The 15,499-nt window shown below is 42.3% G+C and overlaps 3 protein-coding genes across 6 annotated transcripts in view; all 3 read left to right on the top strand.

Moving 5' to 3' along the window:
* The first annotated feature begins 1,350 nt into the window (after positions 1-1,350).
* On the top strand, positions 1,351-6,528 carry zgc:195282 (LIM_TLP_like domain-containing protein). Its single transcript, XM_017461414.3, has 4 exons — positions 1,351-1,776; positions 3,826-3,920; positions 4,554-4,608; positions 5,266-6,528. The coding sequence occupies exons 1-4, from the start codon at positions 1,734-1,736 to the stop codon at positions 5,310-5,312; spliced, it is 240 nt and encodes a 79-aa protein (XP_017316903.1). The 5' UTR covers positions 1,351-1,733; the 3' UTR covers positions 5,313-6,528.
* A 4,128-nt stretch (positions 6,529-10,656) lies between these two features.
* Positions 10,657-11,684, top strand: LOC128629433 (thymosin beta-b). Of its 2 annotated transcripts, none has more exons than XM_053677546.1 (3): positions 10,657-10,704; positions 10,779-10,898; positions 11,465-11,684. In XM_053677546.1, exons 2-3 carry the CDS (start codon positions 10,799-10,801, stop codon positions 11,494-11,496), a joined length of 132 nt encoding a protein of 43 aa, XP_053533521.1. In that variant the 5' UTR covers positions 10,657-10,704; positions 10,779-10,798; the 3' UTR covers positions 11,497-11,684. The 2 variants fall into 2 exon arrangements, with proteins under 2 accessions (XP_053533521.1, XP_053533522.1); XM_053677547.1 differs by having other exon boundaries at positions 10,663-10,700.
* Positions 11,685-13,254: 1,570 nt separating this feature from the next.
* melk (maternal embryonic leucine zipper kinase) overlaps positions 13,255-15,499 on the top strand; it is an 11,285-nt gene continuing 9,040 nt past the window's right edge. For 2 of the 3 annotated variants that reach the window (XM_047152328.2, XM_017461408.2), the window contains exons 1-8: positions 13,255-13,420; positions 14,138-14,224; positions 14,312-14,397; positions 14,475-14,591; positions 14,770-14,913; positions 15,010-15,078; positions 15,198-15,290; positions 15,383-15,481. In XM_047152328.2, coding sequence (XP_047008284.1) covers positions 14,161-14,224; positions 14,312-14,397; positions 14,475-14,591; positions 14,770-14,913; positions 15,010-15,078; positions 15,198-15,290; positions 15,383-15,481 — 672 coding nt within the window. In that variant the 5' untranslated portion in view covers positions 13,255-13,420; positions 14,138-14,160. The remainder of the gene's footprint in view (positions 13,421-14,137; positions 14,225-14,311; positions 14,398-14,474; positions 14,592-14,769; positions 14,914-15,009; positions 15,079-15,197; positions 15,291-15,382; positions 15,482-15,499) is intronic. The other variant, XM_053677714.1, reaches the window with a different exon arrangement.

The following is a 15,499-nucleotide window of genomic DNA, read 5'->3' as shown; positions in this document are numbered from 1 at the left end:
ATCAGACGTAATGGAAACATAAATACTAAAGTATCGGGTTGATTATTTCAAGAGTAATAATTCGTCCCGAATATTCAAAGGCGTAGATCATAATATGGCCACTAGGGGGCGTCTCCTAATTTTGTGCCGGTTTTTGCTCGTTAACTCTTAGCTAGCTGAAGTCTCAAACACCAAAAAAAAAAAAAAAAATTAAATTCCCCAACTCGACGTACTCCTCAGCATAAATGACTGTTTTTAAATCATGCGTTAAATTAGTAAAGGATGAACAGCGCTAATGACAACATTGGGCATAAATAGAAGTCTTTAAAGGAGCGGTTTGTAAAATTGAGCGTTCTGTGAATCCTCACTTTCCTCCCCAAGCAACTCCAGCAATAAAAGAGAATGGAAATGTGGGCGTTGATCATGGGCGTGGCCTGGCAATCATTCGTTTTATCGTTCTAATGGGAACCTGGTGTATCTAGAGTTATATATATATATATATATAGAGAGAGAGAGAGAGAGAGAGAGAGAGAGCTAACGAAGTTTTTACGTTAAACGCGAATTAAATAACGCAATAATTAATGTGAAAACTCCCAACTGTAATAGCTACAGTATGTACGCTCACCGGCGGCACCAACGAGCTCTGCTTCTTCCTTCCAATCTTTATTTTTCTTCCTAATGTCTCTCTAGGCGTTTAATAAGCGGTCGTATAGAGCGTGTCGAACGGTAAACGGGAACGAATTGCAGGTAATGTTGCGAGAGGGGAAGCGGAGAAACGTCGCACCACGCCGTGCCGCAGGATTGGTCCGAGGAATCGTTTGAGCCGATCCATCTGCACAGAAATAAACAAGCCAAAGAACACAAACCTCGATTCAGAATGTCACACTGTTGCTGAAATGAAAAATAAAAATTACAGACTGCACCTTTAAGGAGGAGGATACTATGTTTTGCTCACTCTCTCTCTCTCTCTCTCTCTCCCACACACACATATACAGAAACACACACTGTTTCAGAGAAGAGGCTTCACAAAGGCCCTCTCTCTAAAGCCTCTGTCTGGTGATGTCATTGATGAGTGTGTGTGTGCGTGTGTGTGTGTGTGTAGTAATTTTGGGTTTCCTGTCCGACTCTCCCACACTGGATCTGTGTAATCTGTGGGAGAGAGGATGAGAGAGGAGGGATGAGCGGACAAGAGAAAGGGTGGAAAGAAAGGAAGGAAAAAAGGGACTGATGAAATATGACCTGATGTCATGTCCGTGCCCTTCTCCCTCATCCTCTTCTCTTTCTCAGTCCTCTCTCTCTCTCTCTCTCTCTCTCTCTCTCTCTAATGTCTAATCTATAAAAGAACCTCATTAGGAAATGATGGTGCAGTAACACTGACGTACTGTAAAAAAGCCGTAACTATAGAAACGATAACGTATTAGAACAAGCGCATTCAAGAATCAAGAATTTCTGACCAATCAGAATCAAGACATTTCGACCATCAATCTCTGGGTGACTTCACACCTTTGATTTCTAACCGCAGGTGTTACGAGCGCTAAGCGAAACCCAACTCGCAGTTCATCGTCACACCTTCGCTTCTAATCACGCCCCGCGTTTGCGTCGCTCGATATTGTTTTTGTTTAAAATTTTTTTTTTTTTTTGTGCGCGTGTGTGCCGAAATCACTTCCTGTCAGCTAGCACCTCAAGCCACATCCTTTCATGCGTCTCGAAGCGTTAGCATATTTCCTGGGTCTCGTCTCGAGCCAGCTGCAGCCATGGTGAGCTACTGCCCCATCTGCGGGAAACCCGTCTACTTCGGTGAGTCCGCTTGACTTCGTATTGTTTCTTGACCTCTTCGCTTACTTCCTGTTTTAGAAAGAAAGAAAAAAAAAACGGTTTCTGTTTCCTCTTGGTTTTGGAAGGGACGATCTATTTATCCGCCTCGTATTCATTTCTGCTCTATGAAACACTTTTTAAAAATTTATGGGAATAGACAGTGCTTGAGTTAAGACGTTTCCGAGCGTGGTTCAAAACCTATTTTCGAGCCTAAAAGTCGCAAAAGACGAGCAGGAGACAGCGAAAGCCCTTAACGCAGAACTCCCGTGACCACAGAGAGTCATCGTATATACGTTCATCATGGTTTGCTCCAAGACGCAGCCCAAAAATAGCCATAACCGTGTCCTTAGTAACAGCTTGAGATCAATCTAAGGCTTTAGCAGGGTGCTTGGCCTTACGCTAGCTCTTGTTTAACCTCGATTTTCAGCGTGAGATGGATCTGCTGCGCCAAAAGCCCTTCTTTCTTTGAAGTCTCGCTTCAAATGTAAACTCGTTTGGGTGGCCAAATGTAACTGACAGCTTAGAAATGACTTCATGGTGAAGTTCTGAAACTTTCCACACTGCAGTTCGAAAGGGACTTTCAAAGACTGGACAAAAACCTTTTTATAAATGTTGGCTTATGATTGCATGTCGGCTATACGCTGTATGTCAGAGCGAGAGAGAGAGAGAGAGAGAGAGAGAAAGAAAACGAACCTAACCGTTCTCAAACTAACTCTCCATGAGTCAGCCAGTACAGGAAGTGAGCTGGAGGTTCAGGTTTGCGGCAGGAAGTGGATTTGGCTTGAGACAGCATAACAGACACAGAAAGCATGAGAAAGAGAGAGAAAGAGAGAGAGAGAGATTGTTTAATCTGGCAGATGCAAGGCTAAAAGCCATGGCTGCTTACAGAAAGGACGCTCTCCAAAGCCAAGCTCTGCTAGAAAGTTCTGGAAACTCGCAACCGACTGGGAGCCAGGGATGACTGGGACAACGGTTTCTGGCCCAATCCTGTAATCTGTGTTACAGAGTGAAGACAGCAGGCAGCACAGGACATGTTGATTCTGCGTGAGAACGGAAAGCGGGCCAAGACGGAGGCCAAATTGTGGACGTTCCAAGATGGAGGGAAATCGGGAACTTTGGACACATCCAAAATTAAATGAAATTTTTTAATAAGCACTATTTAGTTTGCCTATATGGGGGGGAACCCTAGAACGCCGGCCGTCCCTTTTTCCAAAGATCCTCCTTGGTACAATCCTACCTAGAACCTTTAAAGGGTTCCCCGAGACCCTACAACAGAGGGTTTCCCTTTGGGAAAAGATCTCACGTAGACACCAAGAACCATTCTGCATCCAGAAACCCTCTGTTGCCCAGTCATACAGTACATAGAACCTTGAAAGCTTTCCTCATATTAAAAAAAAGTGAAGAAACCTTTACCAAAAAAAAAAAAAAAGATTTTCAAGTACAGACCTAGAACCATTAACCATCCAAAACCATCCCTCTGATCTAGATTGCTATATAGAACATTTAAGATTTCAAGTAGACACCTAAATCCATTAACCATACAACCCCCCACTCCCCCTTTAAAGAATTTTTTTTTAAAACTATGTGGTTGGTGTAGCAGGTAGAACAGATGACTGTTGGGTCTCGGGCTCAATTCTGAGCTCAGGTTACTGTCTCATGGGTTTCCTCCAGGTTCTGCGGGTTCCTCGGCTATTCTACATTGCCTGTAGGTGTGAGTAAGTGAGCGAGTGTGGAATGGAGCTCCAGATCCACCGCAACCCTGACCAGATAAATGAATGTAGGCGTTCGCCATTTCCCCAGATCTGACGCAGAACCTCGGTCCTAGTGTCTGCCTGTGTTTATCGTTTGGATTAAATGTTTATTTCCACCAACGTGGTACTGGTTACCAGTCCTGGAGCAGGTGTTGACTCAGGGAAACGGCGCTGTGCCTTTATATACTCAGATGTCAGAGAGAATTAATTGCAACAGCAGTATCGGTGACACCGGACGTAAGGGACTTGACCTGACCTCTTCATCTGTGATTTTTTTCAGGTGAGAAAAAGAGGTCGCTAGGCCGGGATTATCACCCCCTGTGTCTGAAGTGCGACAAGTGTAAACGGCAGCTAACGGCTGGCCAACATGCAGAGGTACTTACTCAAACACACACCCACCCACACACACACACACACGATCTCTTCCTTATTTCTAATCATCTTTATCAGTAAATGAATAGTTCGTCATTTCAAAATCAATTGTCCCCCATTCCCAAATCTCGCCACACAGCCATGTTTGGTGTTTAAAGCCGGCTTCTTTCATTCAGAGCTACATACAGAGCTAATACCGAGCTACAAAGCCCAGAATCTTTTCTATAAATATCTTCTTCGACCCACTCAGTGATGTCACACAGATGTTGCGCCGATGTGCTGATGTGGTTTAGGACACTGTGACCTATAAACACGGACAAAACCTCACCACGAACACGGTAACATTATGTAGGCGGCCATTATGGAAAAGTGTACAGTTTGGTGCCACTCCGCCCCCACCAAGTAGGCCCCGCCTCCCAAAGTTTGAAGCTGGCAGAGAGCTGGATGAACAATATATCTATTATTTTATATAGTATATTTTATTATTTTAAATGAGAATACAGAGCTGAATGGCCTTGTTTGAAGCACTTCCCAATCATTCGCTTCAATCTAATGTGGTTTATGCATGCTCAGGCTTTTCTTCACAGAAATGTGTGTGTGTGTGTGTGTGTGTGTGTGTGTGTGTGTGTTTTCCAGCATGATGAAAAGCCCTACTGCACGAACTGCTACTTGAGAGATTTTGGGCCTAGAGGTGAATCAATCTCTCTCTCTCACTCTCTCTCTCACACACACACACATACACCCACACACACACACACACACACACCCCAGACAGTGTGGCACATTGCATAATACTAGAAATGGCACACTGCCACTTTTATCTTTTCGGCTCCGAATACTGATACTGAAACTGCATATCATCAGAGTATCAGCACCCATCCAATAGTTTTTTTATTTTTTTAAAACTAAGCTTTAAAATGATTTTAGAGATGTGCACAATCAGTCATAAGCTACTGAAAAGTAGGAGATTGTTTTACTTGTATTGCTTTTGCAAAAGCATTGATAAAAACAATGGATTGGGGGGGGGGGGGGGGGACAGATTAAAAAAATTAAGTCTTGCGTAACACTACAGACGGCACAATGCCGTTTTTTAAATGTAAGTGAACCAAACAATGCAGCGAGTGCCAATACTTTAGTCTTCGTGAAAACAGAGAGACCATCAAGTGTATATTGTAAATAAGTTTATGTATGGTAGATGTGTTATGGATTTGATATTGTGCCATGCCACACTGCGTGATGGAATGTTCTAACGTCTCTTGTTCTAACGTCCATTCCCATTTTTTCCCCTCGATCCTCCCATCCTTTCTTTCTCTTTCTCCTGTCGCTCACTCCTTCTCTCCGTCTGCAGGTACCAGAGCACTTGTGCCTCGTAACTGTAGCACCGCTACCTCCTAAGAGCACCCTCAACTCCAGCCATGTTCCCAACTGCAGCAGCCATGTTTATATCTGCTAGATCTCCGACTCCAACTGCTAGAGCTCCATCTCCATCTAGTAGTTCTCCAACTCCACTTGGTAGATCTCCATCTCCAACCGTTACGTTCCCATCCTCATCTGCTGCCTCTTCAACTCTTAGTGATCAGTCTCCACCTGCACGATATCCACCTCCCTTGGCTACACCTAAAACGGTCTCCATCTCCAACTGCTGGATCTGCTTCATCTGCTAGAGCTCCATCTCCAACTAGTTTGATCTCAATCCACGTCCGCTAGACCTCAAACTGCTCGATCGGCAACGACCGGATCTCGATCTCCCGTTGTTAGGGCCCCTAGATCTGCTCGAGCTCCATGTCCAATGACTTCACCTACTTCAAATGTTAGAGCTTTGACCGATAGATCCTCATTGCCAGCTCTTATCCTCAATCCTATCTCTACTGGCTAGCGCTCCAGCTCCAAATTTTACAATTCCAGTGACGACTGAAAAAATCTAATCTCAATTAACGATTAGATTTCCATGTCCGACCAACAAACCCACATCTACCAGACCTACCTCTCGAACACCGCCAACTCCTGGATCGCCGAACGGATCTTCTAGACCTACATCTTTTCCTTCAACATACCCAGAGCTCTATCTGCTACAGCTTCAATTCCACTGGATCCACAAGTTCTGCACCTACAGATCTCCATCTTCAACCACTAGCTCTACGTTTTCATCTCTCTCTGTCGTTCTTCTTTGCCCCGCTTCCTCCGAACACCAACTCTGGTAGAAAGAAGGTGGGGCCCATGATGAACGCCAGGCAACCAGCCTCCTTCTACCCCAAAACCCCTGACTCATTCGTCCTCCGACCCCCACCCCAAAACATCATTTTGTAAACTCTCGCTCCTGCGATGTTGGACGGTGTTCAAATGCGGTCACAAGAGAATACATGCAACATTAAACAAAACCGCTTTAAGAGCGTCCGTGCAGCAAATCCACTTTTTTGGCTCCAGAAGTTCAGTCAGATGGTTTTAGTTTGGCCCACGGAACCTCAGCGCACAATTCGTTAATCGATTATTTCAAAACACACTGTGACCTTTCTGTGTGTGTGTGTGTGTGTGTGTGTGTGTGTGTGTGTGTGTGTGTGGTTTTATTTTGTTTTTCCATTATTAAACATAATTATTTCTAAAAGTGAGTGAATTCACATGTGACCTAGAGTGTTCTATTTTTAAGGGAAACTGTCCGATGTCGTTTACGCAATAATTGACTGACATGCTAAGAACGTCGTCTACATCCAGCTAGCAAGGCTAATCATGAGCTAGCGCTTAAGCTAATGCTTTATTATTATTTGATGCTCATTCTTAATTCGTAGCTACACCTCTTATGGGTGTTCTACCCTGCTATACTGCTGGCTTGCATAATGAATTGGTCTGTTTACTAACATGCTAGTTTATCGCTTAGCCAGTTTACTCTCATGCTAGTTTGTGAGTTAAAATTATTATTATTATTATTATTATATAACTAGTACCCGTGTTCGCTGGGAATACTTTTATCATTCAGGTTATTTCAACGTTCATCCGTTGGTCATTTATTTACACGCTAGCTAGCGTTGTGATAAATGCTAGCATATTTCTAAATCTGAAACCGTCGGTTGAATTTAATTAGGAATAAACCACTTCCATCATTTGTTGTTTTTTTTTTTTTTTTTTATCCGTTTACAGTTACTCCCGATGTCGTTGAAGGTCCGGTCAAAATCCGAACTCGACGGGAATCGGTTTAACTTTAAAACGCGGTGCGATGTGGTGTTGTACAGTAGATTAGCTTGTTAACTCGTTCGCTGCTCGTGCCGCTTCATACGACGTGATAAGGAGCCCCGGCAGTCGTGATATAATCATTTCTATCAGCGAGTGAATTAGTACACAATCTGATATTTGATCTCGCAAGATGGATCGCCCCGGGATTTAACGTTAAACATATTCTGCGGGTTAATTTGATGGGTTTAGCCACAAAGCAAATGTTGATAGATACAGTTAACGAGGTCGTGGTGTAATAAAAAAGGTACTCTATATTCATATACACGCACAGATGTCAAATAGAATTTGGCAGTCTGGAGCTCACAACCTCTTACACACTCGTCAGCTGTAGAGGGAAAGTGTGTGTGAGAGAGAGAGAGAGAGAGAGAGAGAGAGAGAAAATGAGAGCGAGGGAGGGCGAGAGAGAGAGAGTGCTTTGGCAGGAGGGAATCTTCACAGTGCCAATCTGGTCTGCTGGAATGTGTGTGTGTGTGTGTGTGTGTGTCTTTTCATGTGAGCTGGCAGCTTAACACTAGCTCTGGCACATCTCCTGCTGGAGACTTGCTGCTGGTCTCACACACACACACACACACTAGAACAGAAGAGCATGCCTATGTTCTTTGAGTATTTCTGGGCTGTGTAGATGTGCATGGTAAAACACACACACACACACACACACACACACACACACACACACACACACACACACACCTTATTCCAAAGTCAACCTTGCACTGACTTTTATTCAAGCATGTAGGGATTATTTCAGTGAAGCCTTCGTGCAGTGTGTGTGTGTGTGTGTGTGTGTGTGTGTGTATAGGGTTCCCCACCGCAGTGCGTCTCACCCACCCCCACCTTGACAGGTCACATGGTGTGTGCGTGTGTGATGCCAGCTGTCTCATTTGCATACGCTTTTAACTGCACTACAGATCTCTCATTACAGAGAGAGAGAGAGAGAGAGAGAGAGAGAGAGAGTGTGAGAGTGTGTGAGAGAGAGAGATGGTAGAGAGACGGTATGGATGTTTCAGTCACTGAGCAAAAGGCTAATTTGGCATCCAAAGACAAGTAGCTGGCTCTCACACACACACACACACAGAATATTATCTGTTACAGTGATTTCTAAAAATAAATACAGTTGTATAGGATGAATAGGAAACATCCCAGTGTCTAGTAGCAGTAATAAAAATAATAATAATCTTTATTTGTATATATTATAGATCTGACATCTCTTTTGCTGGAGTGAGTGTGTGTGTGTGCATGTGAGAGAGAGAGATTTTGACCTCTTAGGTGTCAGACTTGTGCCATGTGACATACGCATATATACATACATTTGTATTTCAATCAGCATAAGGACACCTTATTAATGCAAATGAACACTTTAAATATGCAGCGTATGCAGAGGCGCCCGGGTCATAATCGCGTTTCACACACTCCCGGATGCAGCATATTTCTGATTCTTACACAATTCTGTCTGCTAAATTAGCGACTGCAGAAACCAGTTCGTAACGCGTCCACTTCCCCGACGACTAAAGGGGTAGTTCACCCAAAAATGAAAATTCTGTCATCGCTTACTCACCTTCATGGCGTTCCAAACCCGTATGCATTTCTTTCTTCTGCGGAACAAGAAAGAAGATTTTTTGAAGAATGTTGGTAACCAAACCGTTTTGGTGCCCATTGACTTCCATTGTATGGCCCAAAAAAAAACAACAACCACACTACCACTGAGACATTTCTCAAAATATTTTCTTTGACGTTCCACAGAAGAAAGTCGATCATACAGTTTCCGAACAATATGAGGGTGAGTAAATGATGACAGAATTTTCATTTTTGGCTGGACTATCCGTTAAGTGCTTATCAATTACAGCACGAGGAAAGGAGAGTCAAGTGGGATTTCCTCAGTGATTTGTTTGGTCTATTTCCTTTGAACCGCATACGCAGTCAGAACATCTTGCTAATTGGTTACTTTGCTAATTAGTTTACGTGCTATCTAGCTGGTTAGCAAAAAAACCAGCTATCTAGCTGTTTTTTTTTTTTTTGAGAGATAGTAAATCAACATCAGACCATAAACAGATTTCCCGCATCTGATCATTGATCAGATTCATTTTCCGAGTCTCTGAAGGCATGGGCACTCAAAGGTAATGTCTAATATTATGAAAAGAAAAAACCCTGTAAATCCATGCCGAATGACTCGCGTATCGATATATATAATTAACATGTGATCTAGCTAAAGACCGCAATCTATCTAGATATCTAGCTGTGCTGAGTCTCAACTGGGTCATCAACTAAACACATCACAAATAGTTTAATATGAGCATATTTAAAGTGTTTCAGGGTGGAGGTTTCCTTTCATCCGGGTTTTTCTGTGGTAAATAAACACCCAGAACATATAGGGTGCTGTCTTGTATTTGTTGTGCAACACCGCCCTCTGTTGGACGAATGCATGAATTTAAGGTGCACTTCTTCTGTTTTATCACCAAATATCAGTTTAAATATCACGTAAAGGAAACGCACACAAACCTTATCGAACAGGAGATATTTAAAGAAACGCTTTATCAAGAAAAAAATAATTATAATAATAATAAAAAGGAAAGAAATGTACATGTGTGGGATTTGCTAACAAGCATTGGAAGCTTAGAGCCTCAGAAAATACTGCTTGATTCAGCAACAACATTTGTAAAAAATAAAAACAAACCACCCCTTTTTTTTTTTAAAGAATAATTTTGTTAAAAAATTAAATATAGGAATTGTAATTAATTTAGTCTGATGCTGGTGTGGAGTGACATCAAGCTAGTGTATGTGCTGAGGCAGAAAGCCATTTGACGTCAAAATGGAGGCCGTTTTGTTTTCCCTTCGCCACGTAGCCTACTTTTAACATTGTTAAAACCATATAAGCAAATCTCCAATGTGACGTTTGAAAGGCTAAACTAGTAGCCATCACAATTATGTCCCAGAACCAAAAACAAACAGGAACAAAATACTAACATTCTGGAAACTTCCATTGTTAGCTTTTGTCTAATTGCCTTCCAGTTTAAAACTGAAGAAATTTAAGACCCCCAAACATGTCTCATGACTATTTTTGATAGATCAACTTTACCTTAACCTTTGTCTATGTAGAACAGTGGTCAAAACCCCTGTTCCTGGAGCTCTACCTTCCTGAAGACTTTAGCTCAAACCATAATCGTGCCCACCTGACCATCTAAACATTGCCTCAAGAAATTCTCGATCAACTAAACCAGTTGTGTTAGATTTTGGTTGGAGATGAAACCTGCAGGAAGGTAGATCTTCAGGAGTGGGGTTAGTGATCACTGATGTAGAGTAACTAGTTTCATTCCTGAATATTGTTTCCTAGACAACACACAGGATGTTTGATCCTGCAGCCCTGCTGCGAATTCCCCATATTCATTCAATTGCACTAATTAGTCAATTAACAGCTCCCTAATTAACACAGCTCTTTCTGATTGGACCTTGAGCCTTTCAGGATCTGTCTCAGTTCAGATAAAGAAGCAGCACGCTAAGCTTGCTTGTTGTCTTTGTGTTTGGTGTGCTGGTTTCTGGTCTTATCATATTTAGTTGATTCCAGCCTGTAAGTATTCTGTGGATTTTTCAGATTTGAGTTTCTCCGAGTGTGAAATAATTCATGTTCTCTGGCTTCTCCAGAGGGTTCAGCTTTCTGCAAGATGGCCGACAAGCCTGATGTCAGTGAGATCTCCCACTTTGATAAGTCCAAACTGAAGAAGACTGAGACTCAGGAGAAGAATATTCTTCCTACCAAAGAGGGTAAGGGTATCTAGTTCTTCAGCTTGTCTTGGTTTGTAAACCTAAATATTCCCTGGATTTTGAAACTAACGTTGGTTTCCAACTTTGATCTTGCACCTTCTTAATGTCTTCTATGCTCTTAACACCTGTAGTACAGCGGAGAACCTGTATTTGCCCATCAGTGAACATGAGCTCTCTTTGTGCATTCTAACTTCAGGGTTTTCTAACAACTGCAGGGCTGACTTCATGGCTTTCTTCACTTGCAGTGGCTTTGGGTGGTGGTTAAGCTTTCTCTTCTGGAATGTTCTCAAATCTAGTTTGACTGGCTGTCTGAGACCTGATTAGTGTAACTTTGGTGCTATTTTGGTCTGCTCTGTCCCTTTTGAAAATGAGTGAATGGATGGCATGTACACATGATGTAAACAGGTTAAGTTCTGCAAGTAAATTGGCTTGGGGCTGGCCAGTTTTCTCAAACATCACTGACCCGTGTTTGCTAGACAAACTAACTACTGGGGTTTAACACTGCCAGTTTCTGGTATCAGAGTTTAACACTGACCTGCGCTTTCTTTTTCCCCTCTCCCTTGCAGTAATTGAACAGGAGAAGCAGAGTGACTCGTAATGACTTGCTCCTGTTCATCACCGAGTTCAGGTTACAAGGTTTTCAAGTTCTTCCCATGAGCAAGATGGATTCTCAACCAGCAGAGCTACCTGAACAAGTTTCAAGTTGCTCCCTGAAAATGGATGGTGGGGATGCTGTTATTGAACTTGAAATAAACTTATAGACATGCTGTCTGTTGTGCCCTTTCATTATGGTTTATTTTTTGATTCATTGCATGAGCTTTGATTAATCATTCTGGTGGTACAAATGGCACTGGAATGCTTGGCCTCCTGTTTGATTTCAAATTCATATTTTGCCACATGATATGCATGGGCTTCACTAGGGGCTGCATTAGTTGTTGAGCAAACTGCTGTGACACAAGAAGGACCTGCACCATCTTCTACAATACAAATAACCTTATCTAATATCTTGGTTTTAACAGTACCTCTAATTGTAAGTGCAAGGATGACCAACTACCAGCCTGGGGTGGCTGGGGCTTGGGTGGTAGAGTGCGGTCTCCACTAATTGTAGGGTTGTGGGTTTGATTCCTGGCCCACATGACTCCACATGCCAAAGTGTCCTTGGGCAAGACACTGAACCCCCAAGTTGCTCCTGCTGGCGAGTTAGTGCCTTGTGCTAGTGTAAGATGCTTTAAGTATGCCACCTACCTGAGCAGTATCAGTGACTGGTTATTTAAGTGTTCTGGGGGAAACATTCAAGGTGGAAAGAAGTGGTGGTACTGTATTACTGCAATGTATTTTTCTTGCATCATGTCATAAAATGTTTACCACAATAAACTTAAATGACTTAAGACCCACTAGTTTGTATACCCTGGGTGTCAAAGACCCACAATGTTCCAGAGAAGCTGGAAAGCAGAAAGGGCAAAACTCCTGTCCTGAAAACATGACTGATGGTTACATAGCAATGATAGTCTCCTTCTGTAAATGTTGAACATGTACTTAATGAAAGTTTCATCAAAGTATTCTTTTTTTTTTTTTTTCTTTCTTTCTTGATCAGAGACACCCAGAGGAAATCCACAAGATGTGGAGTGTGATTGTCTACATCCTAGAACAGAGTGAAACGTTTACAATGACCTTTTTGGTTTTTAATCAATTGCTTAGCAAATACTTGGAAAAAACGATCACAAATTCTGTTGCTACCCTGCATCTGAAAACATAGAATTTGTAATGGTTTTAATGGAAACTGTAATGGTCTCTGTGGGTGTCTACTGGTAATTTATTGCCTTCTATTAGTGACGTTATGTCTAGTGGATACCCTTAAGGGCCTACGTCCTACTACATAATGGTTTTATTCTTTAACAGCTGATGGTTTGTAATAGTATTTGTAGTGGAAACCATGTTAGGCTTATGTCTAGTGGATACCATTAAAGACCTACGTCCTTAACACTTCCTACTACATAATAGTTTTAATGGTTAACAGCTGATGGTTTGTCATGGAATTTGTAGTGGAATTTCTAGGATAGTTTCTTTTGTGTTTTTTTCTTTGTTTTTGTCTGTGTGGTCCTCATTTTCTTCATAATGTAACTGTATTTTGGAAAAGCTAATTAATAGGCGCCATGACAGTAGTTCATTACTACACTGTGGATTTATTGAGACACGCTAGTTGGTATGCATGCAGTCAACTTTACTACTCATAATTTCATACTGTTTTTAGAGACAATTTATGAACATTGTTCATGCGTCGCTTCTTTAATATGAATTTTGTTTTAATGACCGTTGTTGGTTTCTGGGGGACTTTTGTTCTAAGCGGAAACCGGAAGTGACGCAAACAGCGAGTGGTAAATTCAAAAAAAATCTCTTTGGCGTTTGTGGTTTGGACGGATAATGTTTGGATAGTCGATTTCAGATTATTTCTGAAAAGTTTCCGCGTGTATTTTGTCTAAAAAAAAACTTTGCCGTAAGGATTTAAGTTTCGGATACGAACGGTGAGTTAAAAAAAAAAGAACTTGCCTTGCTGAATAATTAGCTTTATCAGCTGCCTTGACAGTTCACTGTGTCGTTTATTTTAACCTTACAGAAAATGTCGGCCATGACGTTTGTATCGTCGATATTTATGTCACTTGAAGTGCTCGTTATTATGCACGAAATTCAGTAAAAACTGTTGGAAGAGCTGGAACGCTTACAGCTTTTAGCAAAACTGCGAGTGGAATCGCTAATATAGAGTCGATTCTCCGATTCCCATGCGCTCTGAATGGCGAGTCGATTCCGCAAATTGAAATGGATTTGTAGCAAGTTTGAACACGGACGGTTTAAAGTCAGAAACTAGAGTCGATCTGAGATGTTATCGGGTTCAATTAGACCAGAAGTTCATCAAAATTAGTGCTTAGAATCGTATTAACTGATCCCCCAGTACTCCGAATCGAGTGCTGAATCGACTCCTTCATTTCTGTAATAGAATATTCTTATCATATAACTAGACATCATTATCATTTAACTTGTTCTCTACATCCACATTTCTTCAAATAATGACCCGGCTAGCAATTTTCTTCTTTGGCCTACCAGTAATGATGTATACAAACATCAATGTGTCCTAGAATCGTGCATGTTATTTGTTATTTATTTAGAGAGAGAGAGAAAAAGAATATGATTATTTGACAGCATTCAGATGCTGTATGAGGATCTCATGGATTTTCACTCTCTAGCTTTGCAGGTAAAACGTGAGAGCATGCCTGTAGATGACGCCTCCGAGCTCCTCAGGTACTATGAGGTTTATGAAACCATTGGCTCAGGTAACGTTTCTCCACAGTGTTGCGATATAGAACGAGAGGGAAATGTCTTTGGACACCACGGGTAAGTCTGCTTCAATCCCTCTGCAGGTGGTTTCGCGAAGGTCAAACTTGGCAGACACATCCTGACCGGCGAGAAAGTGGCCATCAAAATCATGGAAAAGAAAGTCCTTGGGGTGAGTTCTGCCCAGACGAACCGTAACGAGGACGTAAATCACGGTCCGATTCAAACGTAGTGAATACTGTCTTGCAGGACGACCTGCCTCGCGTGAAGACTGAGATCGAAGCGATGAAGAACCTCAGTCATCAGCACGTGTGTCGCCTTTACCACGTCATTGAGACGCCCAGCAAGATATACATGGTTCTCGAGGTGTGTGTATGGTATAATTTGTTGGAAACTCTTATATATCATGATACAAACATGTGTCGTAGTAATATCGTGCCACTTCTTGGAATGTTCCTCATACACGCTGTGGCTGTGAAGTATATTTTTTTATATCTACTGTATCTGTGTTTTTTTGTTTGTTTGTTTTCCCCCTCTCCTTCAGTATTGTCCCGGAGGAGAGCTGTTCGATTACATCGTCGCGAAAGACCGTCTGACGGAGGAGGAGACCCGTGTGTTCTTCCGTCAGATCGTATCGGCACTGGCCTACGTCCACAGTCAGGGATACGCCCACCGTGACCTCAAGCCTGTACGCTGGCGAATTCTTGTGTTTGCTTTAAGTTCTAGTAGTTTTATTCATCTAATACTATGTTTGATGTGATTTGTATTATTTTTTCCCGCCCAGGAAAACCTGCTGATTGATGAGGACCACAATTTGAAGCTGATCGACTTTGGGCTCTGCGCCAAACCAAAGGTTTGTGTGTTTCTCTTTAGACGCTTCGTAAATCGCTCGTGGATTTGCATTCGATAAACAACAGCTTGCCTTCTCGTTTGTCTAACGATGACCATGATGGGTTTTTTTCTTTCCTGTAGGGCGGTCTCGGTTACGAACTCATGACGTGCTGTGGAAGCCCCGCCTACGCAGCTCCAGAACTCATCCAGGGCAAATCGTATATCGGTTCAGAGGTGAGCACACGTATGTGTGTGTGTGAGTGTATTTGTGATCGAGTCACTCGTGTTGTAGAAGCTTATTGTTTATATTGTGACCTTTGTTCTAGGCGGATGTTTGGAGTATGGGCGTGCTGCTGTTCGCCCTGCTGTGTGGCTACCTCCCGTTTGACGATGACAACTGTATGGTGCTGTACAGAAAAATCACAGTAAGTAAAGATACACTG

This window comes from Ictalurus punctatus, chromosome 29, assembly GCF_001660625.3.
Source record: "Ictalurus punctatus breed USDA103 chromosome 29, Coco_2.0, whole genome shotgun sequence".
NCBI classification, from domain to species: domain Eukaryota; kingdom Metazoa; phylum Chordata; class Actinopteri; order Siluriformes; family Ictaluridae; genus Ictalurus; species Ictalurus punctatus.
This window is presented reverse-complemented; position numbering and strand designations above follow the sequence as displayed.